Source organism: Panthera uncia, chromosome B1, assembly GCF_023721935.1.
Source record: "Panthera uncia isolate 11264 chromosome B1, Puncia_PCG_1.0, whole genome shotgun sequence".
Lineage (NCBI taxonomy): Eukaryota > Metazoa > Chordata > Mammalia > Carnivora > Felidae > Panthera > Panthera uncia.
The window spans coordinates 62,849,387-62,870,769 of record NC_064811.1 but is presented as its reverse complement, the minus strand read 5'-3'; the positions used below and the strand labels follow the sequence as shown (position 1 = coordinate 62,870,769).

Here is a 21,383-nt window from a genome sequence, read left to right as displayed (position 1 = left end):
TTTTTAGGTATATCTTTTTTGTAAATGTAACAGATTAGTACTTATGTTTCATAGATTTTAGTAGTTTTAATATGTTTAAAATGTTTAATATGATTTGTTTTAATGCTATTATTTGCAATAATGCTATTAATTTATTAGAGACAAAAGTGGTATGTGGTTAAATCAAAAAACTGTAACCAGAGTAGGCAAATAACAAATGGTTTGGCAAATACCAATCTGCATCTTTAAACCAGCCTCTGATCTTATGCCCTGCTCTGCATACTTGTCCTAATTCATGCACCTCAATTTTTAATTTAGGAAAACACTTCAATAAATCCATTTGTTCTCTCTCCCTCTCTCTCTCCCTCTTTCTCTCCTTCTCTCTTTCTCTCTCTCTCTCTCTCTCTCTCTCTCTCTCTCACACACACACACACACACACACACACACACACAGGTTGGGAGGTGTACTACAGCAAACTGTATACTTTATTCCTCTCTTGACATGCTCAGTGATATTTCTCGTGCCCAAATCCTAGCCAAAGCTTGCAGATACCTTTTCCCAGCTAATGATCATATCCTTAAATAGTGTTGTAGGAGAACTTCTTTAGTGTTCCAGTAACCAAAGTTCTAACAACTACTTCCTCCTATGTATCCAGAAATACTGGGAAGTATTCATAATGGCCAAGAGATTTTTTCATTACAAAATCCTGAAGCACTCCCCAATTCAAATCTGAGTTTGAAAACATTTATGTCACTGTTCTTTAGTTTACTGTAATGTTTTCAATATGAATTATCCTGGAAAAATAACTACTAACCAATGTATCTGAATACCAAAATGTACAAGGCTGTAGTAACAATAACCTTATACTTCTTATCTTAAAAAAGAACCAAATGACATGTTACTATTTTTTGTACCTCTTTAAATTAAACCAAATTAGGCAATCTGTGGGTAAATATTATCTAATTAATTCAAAGCAATAATATATAAGGAGAAAAAGCTAAATTAACTTGTCTACAAGAATTACTTTTTTAAAATATTAAAGTAGCTTGTCAGGGTTTTGTTTCTATTTACATTACAAAGAATGTCTTAACATACAAGCCCCTAATTTCCTTAGCTGCTGGATATTGCCTAAGCCTTACCTTGCAAATAGCAATCAGCAGACTTAACTAATGGAAATGCAAGGAAGGATGGGGATGCACAGGGACAGAAAGAGAGGACGTGTAAGACAAAAAGGGGGACTTTGCAGAGACATGGACTCTGGAGTACTTCAGGAGCCACATAGTGACTCCACTCCACATGTACACCCACTTCCACAATAATTTCTTTTGCATTCACCGGGAAAAACACTTGCCTATTGGCACTGTAGGAGGAGTCCGCTATAGTTCCAACCTGAGCTGGAAGTGATGAAGTGTAGGAAACTAAGGCCGGTGAGAACTCTTGAGGGGAGGTAAGATACTCAGGAGACGCCTGTTGCTGAGGCTGCTGATGCTGAGCTAGCATTTGTTGCTGCAAGAAAGCCTGCTGGTACTGCTGCATCTGAAACAAGAAACGCCTGTTACACAAAACAGCACTTGCTCCAGGTCACTAAAGCACAGTCAGCATCGCACCTAGTTACTCTGCTCCTTCCTTTTCACGTTGGCAACAAAATCAGAAGCCTGAAAAACAATTTATATATGAAGGAGCAGCTTGCTACTGGAATACCTCAGCAAGATAAAATAAGTCTATTTAAGAAGCTGTTTAACTACATGTATTATGGTGACTATTTTGCAAAATATACAAATATCAGGTCATTACATTTACCCCCGAAACTAATATAATGTTATGTCAATTATACCTCAATTAAAAAAAAAAAAAGCTGTAAAGCCTGGCTCTCTTGGCAGGATTCAAATTCCTCATTTGAATAGTTTAAGAAAAAGACAATGGAGTAGCTTACAGTCACTAGAACAGCAGTTGCTATAAAAAATTAAAAAAAAAAGTCACACTATTCTCTGAAGTAAATGCAATTTTCCTTTGGGTTTCTTTGTTTATTCAACAGATATGTGCCAAATGAAAGAGACATATGACAAAAGATCATGGGAAACAGATCATTTCCTTTATACCATGAGATAAGAGAAAAATACCATCAGTCAGTTACAACGTGCCAAATTCAGGTGCTACAGTTCAAACCAATATAAAACTGCTTTGGAACACATGAATGGCTTTGTTGAAACTGTGTTGGGCACTTGGGTGGTTCAGTCAGTTAAGGGTCCGACTCTTGATTTCAGCACAGGTCACAATCTCACTGTTCATGAGATCGAGCCCTGTGCCAGGAGAGCCTGCTTGAGATTCTTTTTCTCCCTCTCTCTCTGCTCCTCCCCCCGCAAAAATAAACTTAAAAATAAAAAAATAAAACTAAAAAAAAAAAAAAATGTGTTCATTAACCTACTTGGGTTAATTTTGAATAATTAAATTCTGAATAATACCATTTATACTGTGAATTCCAACACTGGAATGTATTCTCAGAAATTTCTACAAATTATGTAACATTTACCATTGCAGGATACTGTGATGCAGAAGGTTGCGGCTGATACACTGAATGCATTAAAAACTGTTGCTGAAGGATCTGTTGCTGCTGCATTGCATGTTGATACTACAATGAAAAAACAAACTCATCAATATTACTTGTGCATTTTTTGTGCCATAGTTGTTTTTTTTTGTTTTGTTTTGCTTTTTTTTTTTAGTACTGATCTTAACATCATAACTACGGGTACTAGTGGTCCAAATACCAAAGTAAAATAGCTACAGTCAGTAAAGGACTATAACTTACACATGCTTATTGGAATTGGGTTTCAAAAGTATCAATGAAACATAACAGATTCAACTAAAACTATTCCCAGCACGGTTTAAGGATGTTTGGAAGAAAACTAAACCCAAACACATTTACTAATTAATGAAAACCCTAGTTTGTGTCCATGACCCATTATAGTAAATTCCTAATCTCCTCCATCTTCCCTTCAATGATATCTTCTGGCCATCCAATGGCACCGTCTACTTAACTATGTTCCGCTCTGGGTCTATCAGTCAAGACCAGAAGATGAGACATCCATGAGAAGTGCCATGCGTTTAATAGGCTCAAAAACATTTCAGAAAAGATGGAAGGATGATTGTGACAAGTCATTAAATTTGAAATAGTTTAGTGAAACTAGAAATTTGTAGGTCCTAACGAGGCAAAGGGCAGAATAGAACGTAAGGTCATTTTTTCCTATGTCCCTTCCAACGCTAAATGCCACTCATACACACACACACACACACACACACACACACACTCTCACCCTGGCCAAAAAAAAAAAAAAAAAGCAAAAAGAACAAAATCCCAAGATAATGTTACTTCTGAAAGCCTAAATTATAACCCTTCCAGTAATAACGTTATAAATCTGTTTCTCAACTCAAAATATAACCTGAAAAAGATAACATTCACCACAAACAGCCATGTTTATTCATAATGTCCAATGACTAAACATTTTTGGCTTCATAAAGCCATGATTTCAATCTATTTCAACAGATATTCTTTTTTTAATGTTATTTTTTTAAGTTTATTTATTTTGAGACAGAGAGAGAGAACATGAGCAGGGGGACAGAGAATCCCAAGCAGGCTTCGTGCTGTCAGCGCAGAGTCCGACGCAGGGCTTAAACTCACAAACCATGAGATCAGGACCTGAGCTGAAACCCAGAGTCGGACGCTTAACCGACTGAGTCAGCCAGGTGCCTCTCAAGAGAATATTCTTAAGAATCCCACAGAATGCAACTAAAATAATCAGGAAATTGGGCAAAGTGTTCACTTAGACCCAGAACTGAAGGTGCCCAGTGTATGAAAGGGAACTCCCTGATACTCAACAGCCACATGAATTTCACAACACTACTCCCGTATCCATAGTAACCAAAGAATTACCTGTTGCATGTAGGCATCCTGAAGTAGCTGCTGCTGCTGCTGCTGCTGCTGCTGCTGCTGCTGGTGAGGATGGCGATGCTGTAAATGTAGTTGCTGCAATCTCCAATCTCCCTGTTGTAGCTGCTGAAGTACTCTATGCTGTTGTGGAGGCTGCTGAGGGGGACCCTGACCCAATACAATCTCGGGGCCATTTCCAGGTCTCGGTGCTCCTAAAAAGTGGTTTCCATGTCAAACATAGGTTAACATACTCAAGACTTCAACAAAATGGCTGGATTTCTAAACACTCATTTCAGTAACATTACCAAGGCATTTATATCCTTATTTTGTAACACAGAAACTTCCATATGCATGTAGTCCAAAGGGATTATTTACTGTAATCTTAAGTACAACTCTGCCCAAGTCAACATCTTAGAAACACTTCTTTCATATCTGTCAACACACCAGCCACATCCTTTCTTTCTTGCTTCTCAACTATCACATACACTGGCATAGGTCTGTGTCTTGGCCAATATGATTCTCTCCGTCTACAATGCCACTTGCCACCCACTGCAATTCTTCTTATCCTTCAAAGTTTAGCTCAAATCTCTCTTCCTTGCTCCTTTATCTAATAGTTCCACTCAGTTTATAACATTTCATTCGGTCCTCACATATTGTTTTCATGGCTATTTCCTAACTAGGGTCCCTGGTGGATGGGATGATGACTCATTGATCTGTTAATGCCTTAAGGAATCTTTTTTATAAGAGATGCTCAATAAATACCAGCTTAGTGAATCTATTAATACTGCCTCCTAAATGGATATTTATTTATAAACTTCATAAATTTTACCCAAGGCAAACCCTATAAATAAACTTTGGAATTATGAGAAAGAGACACACAACATCAAAAAGAAGAAATGTGATATACTATAATTTCTGTAGTCTCTTCCAATGAGTTACCATAAATTCAAATGCAGCTCTATATTCCTAAGGGGGAAAAAGAGGAAGAGTGCAAGGAAGGAGAGGAAGATTCTTTTTCACCAATATCTTTAAACTTCCTAGGCCTTAAATATAACACACTTCTATGAAAATAGTTTTGTAATATTCTAATTCTCCCAATTATAAGAAAATGCATGTTGGCTGCAATTATTTTTGAATTTATAAAAATATGCAAAATAAAATTAAAACCATAATTGTACCACACAGACATAACCACCATTAATTAGCCTTTTAAGTGTATTTCTTCCCACTTAGTAGAGTACTGAAAAGTTAAGCTCCTCAGCGTTATTCGTCTTTTAGGACCTTGATGTCTAACCGTAGAACATTATGGCTGTGAGTGAAGCCCAGTCACACCAGCAATCATCATAAAATAACTCACGAGGCTCACCTTTCACCTCACAAACTGTGACTTCACGTTAGTGACAGCAAGCTAAAGGAAGTTCCCTGGTTCTCAAGCCAAGGCCACAGAGCACCAGAGAAATCATAAACATCACAGCAATCCTACATGGAAACAATGCTTTCAAGTATATCATTAAATCGTCATACTATTATTGCCCAGTTTGCAAATGATAAAACTAAGGCTTAGAGAAGTTAAGTGGAATCACCGGTAAAATTAAAGACAAACTATTAAGAAAATATTTACAATATATTTAGCAAAGAACTAATACTCAGAATATAGAAAAATCAAATCTTCAGGGCAATAAAAAAATAAATAAATAAAAGCAAAACAATCTCACAGAAAATTACAAAAGATAATCCAGGAGAAAACAAATGGCCAGTAGACTGAAACGTTGTATTAATCAGGAATATTAAAATAAAAACAAAGATATTTCACCTATAAACAGGGAAACATTCTAAAACACCAATACTATCAAGTGTTGGCAAGGATAGGAATCAAAGGACACTCACACTGTTGTTGAGTGTGAATTTTTGAAGTCTTTTTGGATGGCAATCTGACAAATTTTAAATGAGTATACCTTTTAATATCTTCCTCAGAAAAAATACTCTAACATGGAAATCAAAAGAGTCTGTTATAAGGATGTTCACCACAATACTTTTAATAACAACCAATACTGGAAATAACCTAAATGGTTTAATAAGCTATGATACATTCACACTACAGAACATCATCTACCTACTAAAATACACATGATAGATATATATGCACTGATGTGCAAAGCTCTCCTAACTGTAGGAGTTAAAAAAAAAAAATCAAATTGCAGAGAACTATGTATGGTAAGAATCTACTTATGCTAAACACAACATAAATCATTTGTATCTATATATGAACATGCAAAAACATAAAAAAGGACCCTGAGAAAGCATACTAACCTATTGCTAGTTTACTCTACAGAAAAAATAATGGAGACTTTCACATTTTTCCCCGAAAACTACTGTGCTGAATATTTTAAAAGAATATATTTAAGTGTTTCTTAATATATATATATATAATATATATATTATATATTATATATATATAATATATATATTCTTGTATATATGTATTATATATATATACATATACAATATATATAATATGTATATGTTATATATATATATTCTTGTATAATATTTAATGGGGGAAAAGTTAAAAGATGCACATATGGGGGGGAAGGAGTATTATTTTTCCAACTTAAGCTGGAAGCATGACAAAAAGAAATGCTGTCCCTGCTATAGGAGCAGGCCCGACCCTCACAGCTAGACTTGGTGTTCTCCTAATAAACAACAATTTCACAGAACACTAACATCAGACAAGGCTTCCTGTGACCATGGTAGATCAGGACAAGGGGACCGAATCCTGACAAAATCAGAAACAACCACAAAAATGACCAAACCTCTCCCTGTCCTGGTGAATTGGGCTGACTACTGCTTCTATCTAGCTGGAACTTTAGCTCCCCTCCTTCTAGAGAAGTAAGATTTATTAAGATACCTAATTACATCATACCCCCGGCTTCCTGACAGCATTCAATCCAGAGCAAAGCCCCACCTTCTTCAAGCTTCCCCCAGAATTACCTAAAACAAGCCCAAATCCTTCAATAAGTCTTTTCAAGCTCCATCTTACTGAGACACCCCCACAGATTCCCATGATATGTGAGTAATAAACCAAATTTATTCAAATACAAGTGTGTTCTAAGTGGTCTTTGGCTGGAGGGCATTGATACATCATAGAGAAGACTAGTAGATCTCGAACCCAAAATGGTAAAAAAAACAAAAAAAAAACAAAAACACTAAATGCTTACTATGAAACAGAAACTTCCAGATAGCACACACCTTGTCATTTATTCTTTATAACAGGAAAAATAGGTGTTATTCCCATTTTACAGAAGAGAACAGTGAGGCTAAGAAACAGACACAAAAGGCTTCAACTTCCCCTAATTTCTCTTTTCCATGGAACAATCCTCCATCTGAGTGACATGACAGGAGTAAGCAGCAACGTGTCAGGTAACATTAACATTATCTTCCCTGAATATACAGCTAACAGTAATAGTGGTAGCTAATATTTAACATTTCGTAAGGACAGGGGATTATATTAAGCAGTTATTTAATCCTCACAGCAATCCTATCAAATAGGTACCAAAATTTTTATAACATATATTACTAACAAATGGGAAAAACAGAACTCAAATTCATGTTCATGAGACTCAAACTGGTGGGCTCTTAACCATTAGAGCATACCAATTGAAAACATCTTAAATGAAAACATTTTAACATTAAAACAAAATAGCTAAATCACAAAATAAAATGCAAAGCAGGGTTTTCTTAAGATGGGGCTTCAAATTATATCCCCAGACGCATGAGAGAACAAGTTTACTAGCTAATATTAGGGATATTTTCTTGAGGAAAAAATTTCTTTAGGTACTACACTGCACCATAATGCTTTGAGGATGTTTTAGATTAGAAAAACAAATCTCAAAATCAGATGAGAAGACAGGTTTCTGTGTCGTAATGTCCACACGACCTAAGCTAGATGCCTCTGCCAAGGTTCTAGATGCAGTGGAAAGACATATAACTTTTTAAGGCTAAAGTTTCAACTTCCTCCTTTCCAATACAATACAGAATTTTCCATACTCTTAGAACTTTATTATCAACCTCAAACCCTACTAGCTGATGACTCTATGGATAAGCAAGTTGAAAGCATTTTATACCATACTTCTATATTACCAGTATGTTACTACTTTTGCCTACAACTTTAAGAAAAACTAGTTGAGTTTATCAGACATCAGTAGAAAGTTTCTTAAAGCGTTAAGTTATATGCTTCACAATAGTAAGTTTGCCAATAATTTATATTCTTAGGAATATCAAGCCATAAGATTTAAGCTAACTGTAAAGGTGACAAGGTTGGCAGGGCTGCTATTACCTTTCGGTCTGTGGCCACCGAATTCACCAGGAACAGGGACTTTAACAGGTGTTGCTGAACTCTGAATGGTCAGCACACTGGGAGTGGCAGTAGTAGAGTTGGCCTTTGGTCTTTGTCTTGGTGCAATTGAGGTTTCTGTTGGTCCAATGGTATCTGTTATTCTACAACAGAAAAATACACAATTCATTCTAAATACTGGCATTATTTCTAATTTACTATTTGTCCTACAAAGCATCTATTTCAACAGATGCATTTTAATTATTACTGATGATATTAGTCCTCTCGGCCTCTTCCTGTCTCATTCCCAAGTATTAAATGTTTAACAAAGATAGGAAAGTAAATAAAATAAACCTAGCCATTTTCCTTAACTCAGTATGCTACCATTCACAGTCTGCCACTGAAGCTGGTAGATAAAGAATATAGGATTGCTCTTAAGGAAATGAAGTAACAGACACAAACATAAACCTTCTCATAAGGTTCTGGACCAAATCAAGAGCCAGCTCTGTGAACCAGTCAGAAAAATAAAAACAAGATACAAACAACAGCCTCCCTTACCTTAGGCTCTAGGCCCAAGAACAAAAAGATGGCGCTCTAGGGCATGTGAAGCAGAAAGGGGCCCAAATTTTCAGCAGGTGGAGCCATCTGCTCACATTCAACTTCTTGGATCTTTATGCTTTACTTAACAACAATGAATAGAAATCATATAAAACTCTTCCCACTAGGACTTAGTTTAGGCCACAGACACAGGAGGTCAAAGTGGTAAGCATAGGTTTGAAAACAAGAGACACTAAAAGACACAGACATTTTCTTTTCCAAAAAAAATTTTTTTTAAAGCCAGGGAAAATCTTTAACTTATATATTTATCAACTTATTTTTTTCTATAAATTCAGTACAAAACTTCAAGTACTTTTTAATAGAGTTATTGATTTACTTTTCAACATGATTGACATAAAATCTCTTCACCAAGTTCCCTGAGCACATTTTCAAATGATTTGGTACTTAAAAGTTTGCATACATGATTTATCAAATATGTATCTGCTGCATGCATTTGGAGAAAGTCCTATGTACAATAACTGTACATCTACAGTTCTTTCTTATATCTGTATGTGCCACAAGAGGGAGCCCTCTCAACGATCTTTCTAAAAAGAAGTGAATTTGAATCAAAAGATTGTGGAAAATAGTAGAAATACATTATATGTGTGTTGTTTTCTAAAAATAACATTTGTTTTAGATGGGATGGGTTATGGTACAACTTACAGGAAAACTGAACTAAAAGGCAATAAAGTTTTATATATATGTGTATATACACATATATATAAAACCAGTTATATCTCATTTTAATGATAATCAAGTATTTACTGAGTTCAAATTACGGATACGGCACTAAAACCAATGCTGAACTCTCTAAATTCAAGTAATCTGGGGACTGTATATTCTACACTATCTTTCTATCTGTCTATCCATTCTTTATTAAGATAGTAGAGGCCAGGCCTTACCCTGCCGTGTTCCTGTTATAAACTGCTCTATAGAGATTCACAACATACATGAGCATAGCAAACTTCCAAAAAGCAAATTAAAAGGTCTGCAGATTTTAGTCTACTGCTGCCTAATTTTACCCATGTACCAACATCTATCGTACGATTACTGCTATCCAGCAAACATGGCACAATACCCGGTCTTCAAAGAATTTACAGTATACCTAGGAAGATATGACACATGTTCATCAACATACAGTAAAATAGAAGTCAGTAAATATAATTAGTGCCAAGCTAGTACTGTCAAGAGTTTCACAGAGGAATAATTCCACCTTTTTACCTAATTTGCCTAGAAAGGCTTCAGGTAGGCGCTGGAGAATAAAAAATAAATATGCTTTCATTAGACAGTGAAAAAGAAATGAAGCATTCTGTATGAAGCAATGGAAGAAAATGCCTGGGCAGATTAGGCAATAGGAAAACACAAACGTGACTAAAAGGAAAGACTGAGTAATCATTAGTATCAACACTACTGTGCAGCCTCATCTGCAGTATTACAATAGACAAAGCTGTTTTCTCTGCTTCCTTTCTTTTCCTCCTCCTTCCTATCACCTGAGCAATCTTCCTAAAACACACACTCTCTCCTCTTAAAATACTTCAGTGTTTCCATCTGGCAGGACAGTGATTCTCAACTTTTCCACTTTTAGATGCAAGTCACAGAAGTCTCACATGTTTAACAGTCCCAAGAGCAGGTGCAGGTTTCAGGGAAATAGAAAGGGGCTTTTAAGAAGTAAAGCAAAACATGCCACATAGTAAAGGCCGGGCAGATCGACAGTATTCATAAAAGCTCTAAAACACGTAAATAATGGTATTTAAAGATTTCTCCAATCACCCCTCCCCATTGATAAGCCTTTGACATGAAAAAGACTATGTTTTAGACACATTTAAACTTTTTCAAGTTCTTTACTGATTATATCAATAAAGAGTAAATTTATATTATTGACTAATAAGCACCAAGGAACCTAATTTTTAATATCAGGTACGGATTTGACATAATATGAATAGTACTGTGAATTTTAGCTGCATTAACTATTTCATTAGCTTATAATTGTATAGCTATGACTTGTGTCATGGTGAAAAGATATTCAAAACATCATTCTTGTTCAGTTGAGTCATGTTTTTTTAAAAATCTATATCTGCTTTCTTACAGATTTCATCATTGACAAAATAATTATTAAAAACACACCAATAAAATAAAATTGAACTGACAAGTCCTACAATAGTTCATAATTGCCACTCAACTGTAACAGCAGCTGCCAACTACAGCTACGTCATAGATAAGACAGTCACAGTGAATTCGTGCAAGTTAGATGCAACTTTACTCTTTCATCTCTTACTCAAAAGAGTATTTTAAATTCAAGTAAATGAAGATTTTTTTAGAGTGATGGTATACTTTTTTAAACGAAGTCATTCACAAATGATACCTTAATTTCTAAATAGCAAATTATTTTTTATTACTTATTTATTATTATAACACATCTAAGAGCAAAGTCACAAATCGTAGAACTGACTGCCAGTTGAAAATTCACTGGCTTAAAGGCCAAAGTCCAAATTTCTGAGCATAACATATAAACAAAGTTGTTCATGACTGGCATCTACCTACCATTTCCCACTCCTCTCATCTATGTCCCCTCACACTCCAGCCTTGCAGTTTCACAAAGGCCATTCTTCTTGCCTGAAGTGCCTGCCTGTTACAGTTTCACTCCCCATCACTCCAGGTGACTGACTACTCATCCCTCAAGGAAAAGTTAAGGCAAAAGGATTCTTTCTGTCCTTCTGTTTCCTCTGCTCCCAGCTTTCCCTTCCTCCACTCTTAGTTGCCTGGTATCTATCAGGTTGTAACTCTTTTCTTGTCTGTCTTCATTAGAATGTGAGCTCCTTGAGAATAAACACTGCTCCTTTTTCTTTGTGGTTTACAGTATCTATATCTAGCATATAACAACAGGTACATAATAAATATACTTTATGTATTTCAGTCAAATGAAATCTTTGCATGAGTAAAATACAGTACCAAAAAAGCTGTGACCAAGAAATGTCCCCAACTGCAATATTATACCTGTCTGATAATCTAAAATATAATCCTGTTTATTAAGTTTTAAACTCAAAGAAGCAAGAAAAAAAATCAATCATTAATTCAATCATTGATCAGATACACATCTTAACATACATAACACAAGTCAAACTTATCAGTACAGTGAATAACTATTAACGATAATTTAAAACTTCTTTACCAGTCTTACAAGTACTATAGCCATTCATTATAAATTATACATAGTAATACATATTTTAAATATGTATTAGAATATATAAAATCGATTACAAATTTAGAATATTCTAAAACAGTTGCCTGTTTTTCTTTCCTTAAAAACAAATCATACCAGCTACAAACACAAAACATAAAATTTCATGAATTAGAGTTCCCATGTGATGAAATAATGATAACCCCCAAAATGATCCAATGTAACATCACTAGCTGTGTAACCACTTCTTAATTGCTAAGGGTGAGCAGTTCAAGTGAGACTGATGTCAAACTCCGTCCCTAAAGTAAGAAAACTTCTTTTGTACTTGTTATCTAAGCTCCTCATCACATGCAGTAAGGAACACATATTTTTTTTGTGTATAAGCGAAAATGATATTTAATCAATGACACTTGCTAGAATTAAACATCAGAACTATCCCCTTTTTTAAAAAAATGCCTTTTCAAATCTCAGCACAGCTTTGCCTACCTGGCTTTTATTTGGCTTTTCCTAGAAGCTGCTTCACTAGCAGTCATCGGTTCAGGAAGAGCTGAAGGAATAGAAGAATTCTTCGAAGAAAAAAATAAAACTTTTCACTTTGGTTTTCATTTCAATTGCAGAAAGTTTTATTTAAATGCTACAGATACACTCTTAAGCTTAAAAAGTACTGTCTGTGAAATACTTTCACCTCAGATACCTACAAAATATTCACATATATTTGCCAGATCTAATCTGCAAATACCACTTCATTCTACGCAAATGTCACTTTCAATATTCATGTTCCACAGAATCCCTTGGAAAATAAACAGAACATCATCATATATCCACTTTACAAATAGGTAAATATTGGATAAAAAGAAGGATTATATTACATTTGTAAATCAATGACTATTTTCCAAATGACTTTGGAAAAGGCAGCAAACACCAAGCATATGAGTAAAGTGCTATTTCTATATACTGCAGATAATTTGCATGACACTGCTTGTAAAAAGTCTAGAAAACAAGAGCAGAAGACTTGTTTACGCTCTATAGAACGTTTGTCTTACAGTAGGCACCCAAATGCATATTTGCTGAATGAAAAACTAAAAATCCAGTTAAATGTCAAATGAATTTACTTTCATGACTATAATATTAGACCTGCCTGATTTTCAGCATCAACAGAGAATATATTACAGTGAGACTTAAAAACAAAAAAAAAATAGTATCAACTTCCTTATTTTTCTAGTGGGATGGACTAAGTTTTACATACCGAGACATCTATAAGAACAAGAGCCAGAATGATCTTTACAAAGTTGAGAATGGCTTAAAATTAGTGATGGGTTTAGACTTTTATTAAAAATTAGCAAAGACTTGCCACATACAGTTAATCTGACATAGTTAGGTATACTATGCAGACTGAATATAATTCAAAACCTCTAAATAGTATTTATTAGCTATTATCAACTCATCACCTTCCATGGACTTGGCACAGGGTTTTACATTTACTATTTGTGATCCTAATAATTATTACTTTGATGGAAAAAGAAATAGACATTAAGTAACTTCCCAAAATATACAAAATCAGTCACTGATAAAGACAGATCTGAACCCAAGTCTCTACATTTACAATATCTATGCTCTCTACACCAAAGGTAACCAAACTTATTTCAGTTTACCCAGTGCTTAGTGTCTCAGCAAGTTTTCATGACCCTCTCCAACTAAAGATCTAATAGTTCTGTTTATTTAAATGATAGGCCCAAACAACTTAATAATATTAATTTGTGCTGTGTCAAACAGATGTCACTGTGTGTCCCTCAAAAGGAAAAATATCCTGCTGTGCCCCAAGTCTGCAGTAGCTCCCTGGGGCACGTCAATACACAGTTTCTGGCAATTATGACTTTTTGTCAAAAATACTAATCACAAACACACTATCGGACCACTTGTCATGAAATAATTGTCACTTGTCATGAAATAATTTCACTTGTCATGAAATAATTCTGTAAGTATATGTATCTATATGTAGATATCTATCTATATGGGATTTTAAATTCATATCCTACTTGAAAAACTACTTACATTGATGTTGGAGACTGGACAATCCTTTTTGGCAAATTTAAATGCAAAATAGGACACTTGAAATATGTCAGGTCTATGTTCTGGATCTGGTTCAAGCATGAACCCTGTAAGAACAGATTAAAATGTTAAGAAGTTTCACTGAACACACAGAAGCTATTTAGGGGCATGTTAAAAGAGTAAAAGGTATATACATATATTTTTTCCATTCTAAGATCAGTGATTCTAGTAAAGTTTGTTAATGTTATAGAAAATATAGAAATTGTTATTTTAGACATGAACAAATGTTAATATTCTTCTCACGAAGTGACACAAAACATGAGTTTTGTGAACTGAGGAATTATTCAAGAAAGTTCCAAAGCCACAGTACAAGTCCTTATTGTCATTATTATCTAAAATACCTCTCCTAATTTTCAAAGGATCCTGAATCAAAGAGAAAAAATGTAAGTTGTGTGCATTATAATCTATTTAACAAAAGTAGTTCAGGGTTGACAATATAGTTTTCCGAGAACATTCTTTCTTCCCATAGTGATGCTAACAATATTCACCACATTTCTTATTTCTGCATGCTATTCACATCATGTTCAGAAGTATGAGCAGAGTTTTAAGGCTCTATTATAAGCAGATTTCACACCAGCCTCACAGCACTGCTTGAAATACCTGACCTTTTGTCTAACCAAAACGATCTTTTTTTCTAACCAAATGACCACTTGACTATTTCTTGGGTGACTTTTTAATTCACAAGTTCGCAAGAAGGCTGACATTTATACTCGATTCTATAACTGAGAAATTCGTATTTTGTTAAAACACCTCCATGTTCTAACTCTGTTTCACTGATTAACTCTAAATTCTTATAATGTTCAAATCATTTTTAAATCTATTTGGAATCTATGTATAGCATCAATTAGATCTGAGGTTTGCTAATAAAATTATAAATAGAAAAATCTAACTATATAAATGACTAAACTAAAATTAGAAATCAAAATGAATTAAATCGTCCTTTCAAATTTAAGCAACATTTGAACAATGTGTAATACATCTGCAACAGCATGATCAGCATGGGTTAAAAACACAGTTGTGTAGAAAATGACACTAACCACAAACTTAGAAATTGATTTAGGAAATTCTAAACCCTGTTTTAAAAATACTCTGCACATAACTTGATTTTATATGCTTAAAAAGGCTAACATATATCACTTATAAAATTGACTTTTTATTATTTTATCACCAGTGTTAGATGGAAATAAGCAAAAATATTTACTATTAGTTTGTCTTTAACTTCATTCCAGAAAGGATTCGGGAAATCTACAGTTTATTTTATCCTCCAAAATTGTATTTGTTCTTGATACCAACAAACATTAAATATTTTAAAAGTATAATAGTACATGATATGAAAATAAATTTAAACACTTTTAACAATAAATGCTTATTCATATAATTTTTAAAAACCAAACAAATCACAAGAAACCTGCCAAATTCACAAACTTACTCTGTTTTTCTATTCTAACAATTAAGTTTATTTCACTTTTAAAATCTAATCTCAACTGTAGCAAATTATAATATTTATATTTATATAAATATATAATAGACCTGAAAAGGCATAAAAAACTATAAGATTTTTTAAATATATGAGAAAATTAGAACTAACAGAAAAGTAACAGCTGAGGGCCCCTCACCTCCCAAAAAAACCTAGGATAATGATGTCAGTAAAGAAACTGTATATGATTTTGTCCTATAAATGTAGGCCAAAAATTTAGCTCTCTACTTTATAGCTGTCAGAATAGAGCAACATGATCCATTACAAGAATCACAGTATACTTAGTACGAAAACAAACCAGGTACTAAGAAAAAGCACTATTCCTGATATTGAAAGCAAAAAGTAAATTCTCCTTGGAGTCTTTATAAAAAAGGCTCACAGAGTGAACAATATCCTTAAGAAATCGCAGTGAGTGACACAGGGCCATTCCTTCCATGATGATCAGTGACATAACACCTAACTGCATTTCAGCACAAGAAAATCTATGAAAGCAAAGAAAAGTATGACACAAGAATATACTTTTCTGGCCTGACTTAATCTAGGAAAATCTTTTCAAGTATCTAGAATAGAAAAGAATGATCCTTCAGGCAATCCTATATATAGTTTCTTTCTTAGTAATGAAAAGCAAGGGAAAATAAATTTGAGATTTCATGTTCTCTAACCAGTGTCTTTATAGGTAACTCTCCCAACTTAGGCACTGCACAACATCCCCTAATTATTAGGTAACCAAGCTGTGAGTAACCAAGCTGATATCATTTTATAAGCAAACAAAAGGACATCTAACACCTGGCTCATGTTTTCATGTAGGACTAATCTACTAAAGTCAGTTTAAGTTTGTGAACTGTACTGATCCCATTCATGGTACATAAAATCAGTTTAAATGGTCATGACTATCATTTATTTTAATAAAATAGAATATAAAATATTAGAGTGCATTAATATGGTAAGTATAAGCAATGTTTCATGAAACCTGTTTTTTGTGTGTGTGTGTTTGTGTGCGCGTGTGTGTATGTGTATGAGGTCATAACTAAAATGTAATTTTTACTATGGATCTCAGTTTGAAAACCACTGTACTAGTGACCTCTCTCTCTACTTTATAACTCATTCCTCTCCAAGAAAAAGACAGTGAGTTGTCTAATTGTTAGATAAGAAAAAAGAAATAAGCACCCACATTCATCAATCTCTGATACTCTTTCTTTCAGAACGATTCTCAGGACATGTTATATTCTCTCTGCAACCATGTTTTGTAAATGGCGTGCTTCTCGGGAGGAAGTCTATGGCTTTCCAGCATTGCCTATCACTAGGTGTAAGTAAATTTGGGGATTGAATACAGATTAACAGGTCCATTTGCCTTCAGATCTAAATTTCATTCTGCAATCTGCTTTATTAGTACTGATGTTGACACTTTTACCTGATGAGCTCCTGTGTCCTATCTCTGACTTGATTCTAATTCAAAGTATAAGAAGACTGAAATCCATAGGTAGAACATGGCTATATTTTTATCTCTGAACATTTTTATATTAGATATTATCAGCCATTTAAAAAGAAAAATATCAATAAGGCATCTTTAAGCATTTAATTTAAATAATATAATTTCCCAAACTGTCCAAGAGAATGGGTTGCAAAATGTACTCCTGGATTACTGAATGATATAATCTGGAGTAGAGAGGTATCAGCTCTAATCTAGCTAAACAATGAGGCATATCTACTAAGAATGACAACTTCAGTTTTTTAAGTAATTTATCCATTTTCTCTCACAATAATTAAACCTCAAGTGTAGTGTTTTAGTAACTCCTACTTCAAAGACAACAAAACCATATCATCTACAAATATATAATCCTGAAATGATTGATTAAGAAATATATGTGTCTAGTTCATCCAAAAGTTAATCAAGTGTTTGAGTTCAAAAAAAAAGGGGAGGGGGGCAGAGAAGTTAGAATACACCCTTGTTTACTCAATTTAAAGTGATCATGTGAATCCTCATGGAACATTCCCACTGACCTTGATTCTACTGAAAATATAAGATCAACTTTTAAAATATTAGCCACATGGAAATGAAAGGCTATTTCTCTGTTCCTCTTAATTGCATGACTCTATTGATACAAACACTACTAACACACCCTGAGAACACAAAATAGTCCGAGCACTGAAGGTAGTGTATGATCAAACCACCACAGTACTTCCAACTGGAGTATCAGACAAAAAACACTTGCCCAAGGCAGCTGAAATAGTTATGTTTATAACAAACTTTGTGCAGGGAGGTACAACATCTATGCATATTCCAACAAAAAGCACAACTGATGGAGCAGCAGTGGCTGCTGCTGTAGCACTAACCAAGTTAAAGTACGGTTTCACCAAAGACTCAACCCAAAAATTAAATAAAGGCATTCCCGTTCAAGTTATACAGAATGATAGATCCACACCTGGACCTAAGTAAAAGTTAAACCAGCCTCTCCAACAGCTCAACAAATTTAACAGGAAAATACTTTGGACAGAAGTCTCAAAAGAATTTATCTGCTTAAAATCTTGCTCAATTGTTTTCCTTTCATAAAAACACTTTTTCTCTCCCAAAGACTTCTATTTACTACGCTTATAGTAAAAAAAGCTAAAAAGAGAAACACCCACTCTGATTGTACAACAAAAATACTCTAAGCATTAACTTGTTATTTTTATCTGTTAACCTATGGAGATTATCACAGAGCTTCCTCAACTTACATGGGGTTACATCCCAATAAACCCAATGTAAATTAAAAATACTGTAGGTCAAAAATGTAATACATTTAATTAATACATTTAATACACCTAACCTACTGAACATAACTTAGCCTAGCCAACCTTAGACATGCTCAGAACACTTACGTTAGCCTGCAGTTGGGCAAAATCAGCTAACACAAAGCCTATTTTGTAATAAAGTGTTGAATATCTCATGTAATTTATCAAATACTGTACTGAAAGGAAAAAACAAAATGAATGTATGGGCACAGAATGCTAGAAAGTGTCATCGTCACCCCCGTGGTCACGCGGCTGAGTGGAAGCTGCAGCTCAATGCTGCTGTCCGGCATCATGAGAGCAATGCAACACATCTCACTAGTTGGCAAAAGATGAAAATTCAAAAATCGAAGTATGGTTTCTACTGAAATGGTATCACACCCATTGTAAAATTCAAAAACCAGAAGCTGAATCATCATAAAACCAGGGACCAAGTGCATTAGAAACTTCTATGTTAGGAATATAGGTCCTACATAATTTATTCTATGGAGTGCTAAAATGAAACTAAATTTAACAGCCAATAACTGTGAACTGTGTTCAATCATAACTGAAACACTAAATGGCACTATAAATATACCAGGATAGTATATTTGGGATAGTCCTGGTAGCTGTCCCTAGAAGTCACTGATCAGAGCCCTCTTTCTATATCTGCCACAGCAGTAACTCAGGGGCAATGACTGGAAATCTCCAAGAAACTCCTATCTTAATCTTTCATTTCTTTCCAAAGGTACATTAAAATGTCTGAGATTATTTTCAAAAATAATATAGAAGAGTGGGTAAGGCCATACATGAAAAAAAGATTGACTGTGAGTTCTTAATCACTGAAGTTGTATAACAAGTACATGATAATTCACTGAACTGTTCGGTCTTTATTTGTATATTTTTTATTTCCATAATAAACTTTAGGTGTATTAAAAACAAGCAAGAAAGTTACTGTTTCCCCACAGAAAATAGGTATTAAAATAAATTTATTTATTATTAAAATGATTGGAAGTAACAAGTCTTAGTATGGATGTGGAGAAAAGGAAAGCCTTGGACAATGTTAGCGTGCAAACTGGCGTAGACACTGTGGTAAAGAGTACTGGAGGTCCCTCCAAAAGTTAATATTAGAACTACCATATGACCCAGTGACTCCACTTCTGGATATTTATCCAAAGAAAACAAAAAGAGCTTAAAAAGGTATCTGCACCCCCATATTCAGTGCGGCATTATTCATAATAGCAAAGGCATAGAAGCAACCTAAGTTTCCACTGATGGGTCAATAAATATCACACACACACACACACACACACACACACACACACACACACACAAGAATACTATTTGGCCATTAAAAAGGAAGGAAATCTTGCCATGTGAAACAACATGGATGGACCTGAGGGCATTATGCTAAGTGAAGCTAAGACATAGAAAAACAAATACCATATGATCTCACTTATATGTGGAATGTTAAAAAAAAAAAAATTAACTCATAACTATAGAGAACAGATTGGTGGTTGCCAGAGGTAGAGAGGGGAAGGGATGGACAAAATGAGGGAAGGTGGTCAAAAGGGACAAACTTCCAGTTACAAAATAAATAAGTTCTGGGGATTTACTGCACACAGCATGGTGACTATAGTTAATAATATTGCATTACATATTTGAAAGTTGCTAAAAGAATAGGTCTTAAAAGTTCTCGTCACCAGGTAGAAAATAACATGTAACTATGTGAGGTGATAAATGTTACCAAGACTTATTGTGGTGATCATTTCACAATACATACATGTATCAAATCATTATATTACATATCCGGAACTAATGCAATACTATATATCAACTATATTTCAATTAAAAAAAAAAAAAACAAATTTAAGTCAAGTAGATAAGCTGAGAAAAGCTTAAGTTACAGAACTATAAAGCAACTGAGAAGACCTAAAAGTAAGAAAAACAAAGCTTTCCCTGCTGTTCATATAAATCACTACATCACTGAACAAAATAAGCAGTGAGAAACATAATCTTACTGGTTGGTTACATTTAACACTATATTCTTGAGTATTTAACTTATGGTAAGCCTTTGATACAGCCACCATTAATCTGTAAAACCAAGTTCTGCTTCATAGCATCCAAAGAAATCTCTGAAGGAAATGAACATCCTAATGCATTTCTGAAACTCATTACCCAGATGCCCTGCCCCTTACCCAGAAAATCAAAAACTGGGTTCGCTCAGGAAGAATTATAATAATGATATCAGTAGTAGTGGTAGTTATTGGAGTAGTAATAATGGTACTATTAAAAGCCATGTCTTACTGAATACTTACACATGCTTACACTTTTCATACTTTTCATAATTCATTTAATTTTCACAACTGTAAGAGGTAGATACATTTAATATGCTCATTTTATAAATTGGATTAAGATAAATGGAGGTGCCCAATGTTATGAATCAAATAAGTGACAGAGCAGATGTAGGCCCAGGCCCTTTGGCTCAAGGCCTTCTTAATGTCTACAATGTACTTCTTTAACCACCTTACAACACAGATGCTAAAAGAAAGGTAAGGCAGCCAGCCCTCTGTTCACTCATGGTAACTACTCAGTAATCCCATCAGTTATGCTTCCCTTTCTCCTCTAAATGCTCTTTAAGTTCTTTTCAACTCGTAGATCCATAATGAAAGTGCTTCTTCTCTCCTCCCTTCCAATTCACCTTTATTACTTGCCCATTGGAAAAGTTAACAAAAGCTAAGAAGAAAAACTCCTAATAATTGATTCTGCTACTTTTAAGATGAAAAGTCAGCAGGAAAGTAGGATGAAATTAATAGCTAAACTGAACTTTATGGACAGTAGGTAATAATAATTACCCTTGACCAGATTAGTGACAAAAGTATATGCAAATTCTTATGTAACCACAAACCATACACTTTTAACAAAGATTAGGCAGAGCTATTTCATTTTCTTTTTTTTTTTTTTTAAATGTATATTTAAGAGAGACGAAGTGCGAGCAGGGGAGGGTCAGGGAGAGAGGGAGACACAATCTGAAGC

General features: G+C 34.4%; 1 protein-coding gene across 4 annotated transcripts in view; it reads right to left on the bottom strand.

Moving 5' to 3' along the window:
* The window catches only part of BMP2K (BMP2 inducible kinase), a 130,061-nt gene that overhangs the window by 31,019 nt on the left and 77,659 nt on the right, over nucleotides 1-21,383 (bottom strand). For all 4 annotated transcript variants that reach the window (XM_049632098.1, XM_049632100.1, XM_049632099.1 and 1 more), the window contains 6 exons: nucleotides 14,066-14,169; nucleotides 12,500-12,579; nucleotides 8,242-8,402; nucleotides 3,909-4,117; nucleotides 2,511-2,609; nucleotides 1,332-1,516 (listed from right to left, as the gene is read on the bottom strand). In XM_049632098.1, the coding sequence (XP_049488055.1) occupies nucleotides 1,332-1,516; nucleotides 2,511-2,609; nucleotides 3,909-4,117; nucleotides 8,242-8,402; nucleotides 12,500-12,579; nucleotides 14,066-14,169 (838 nt within the window). The remainder of the gene's footprint in view (nucleotides 1-1,331; nucleotides 1,517-2,510; nucleotides 2,610-3,908; nucleotides 4,118-8,241; nucleotides 8,403-12,499; nucleotides 12,580-14,065; nucleotides 14,170-21,383) is intronic.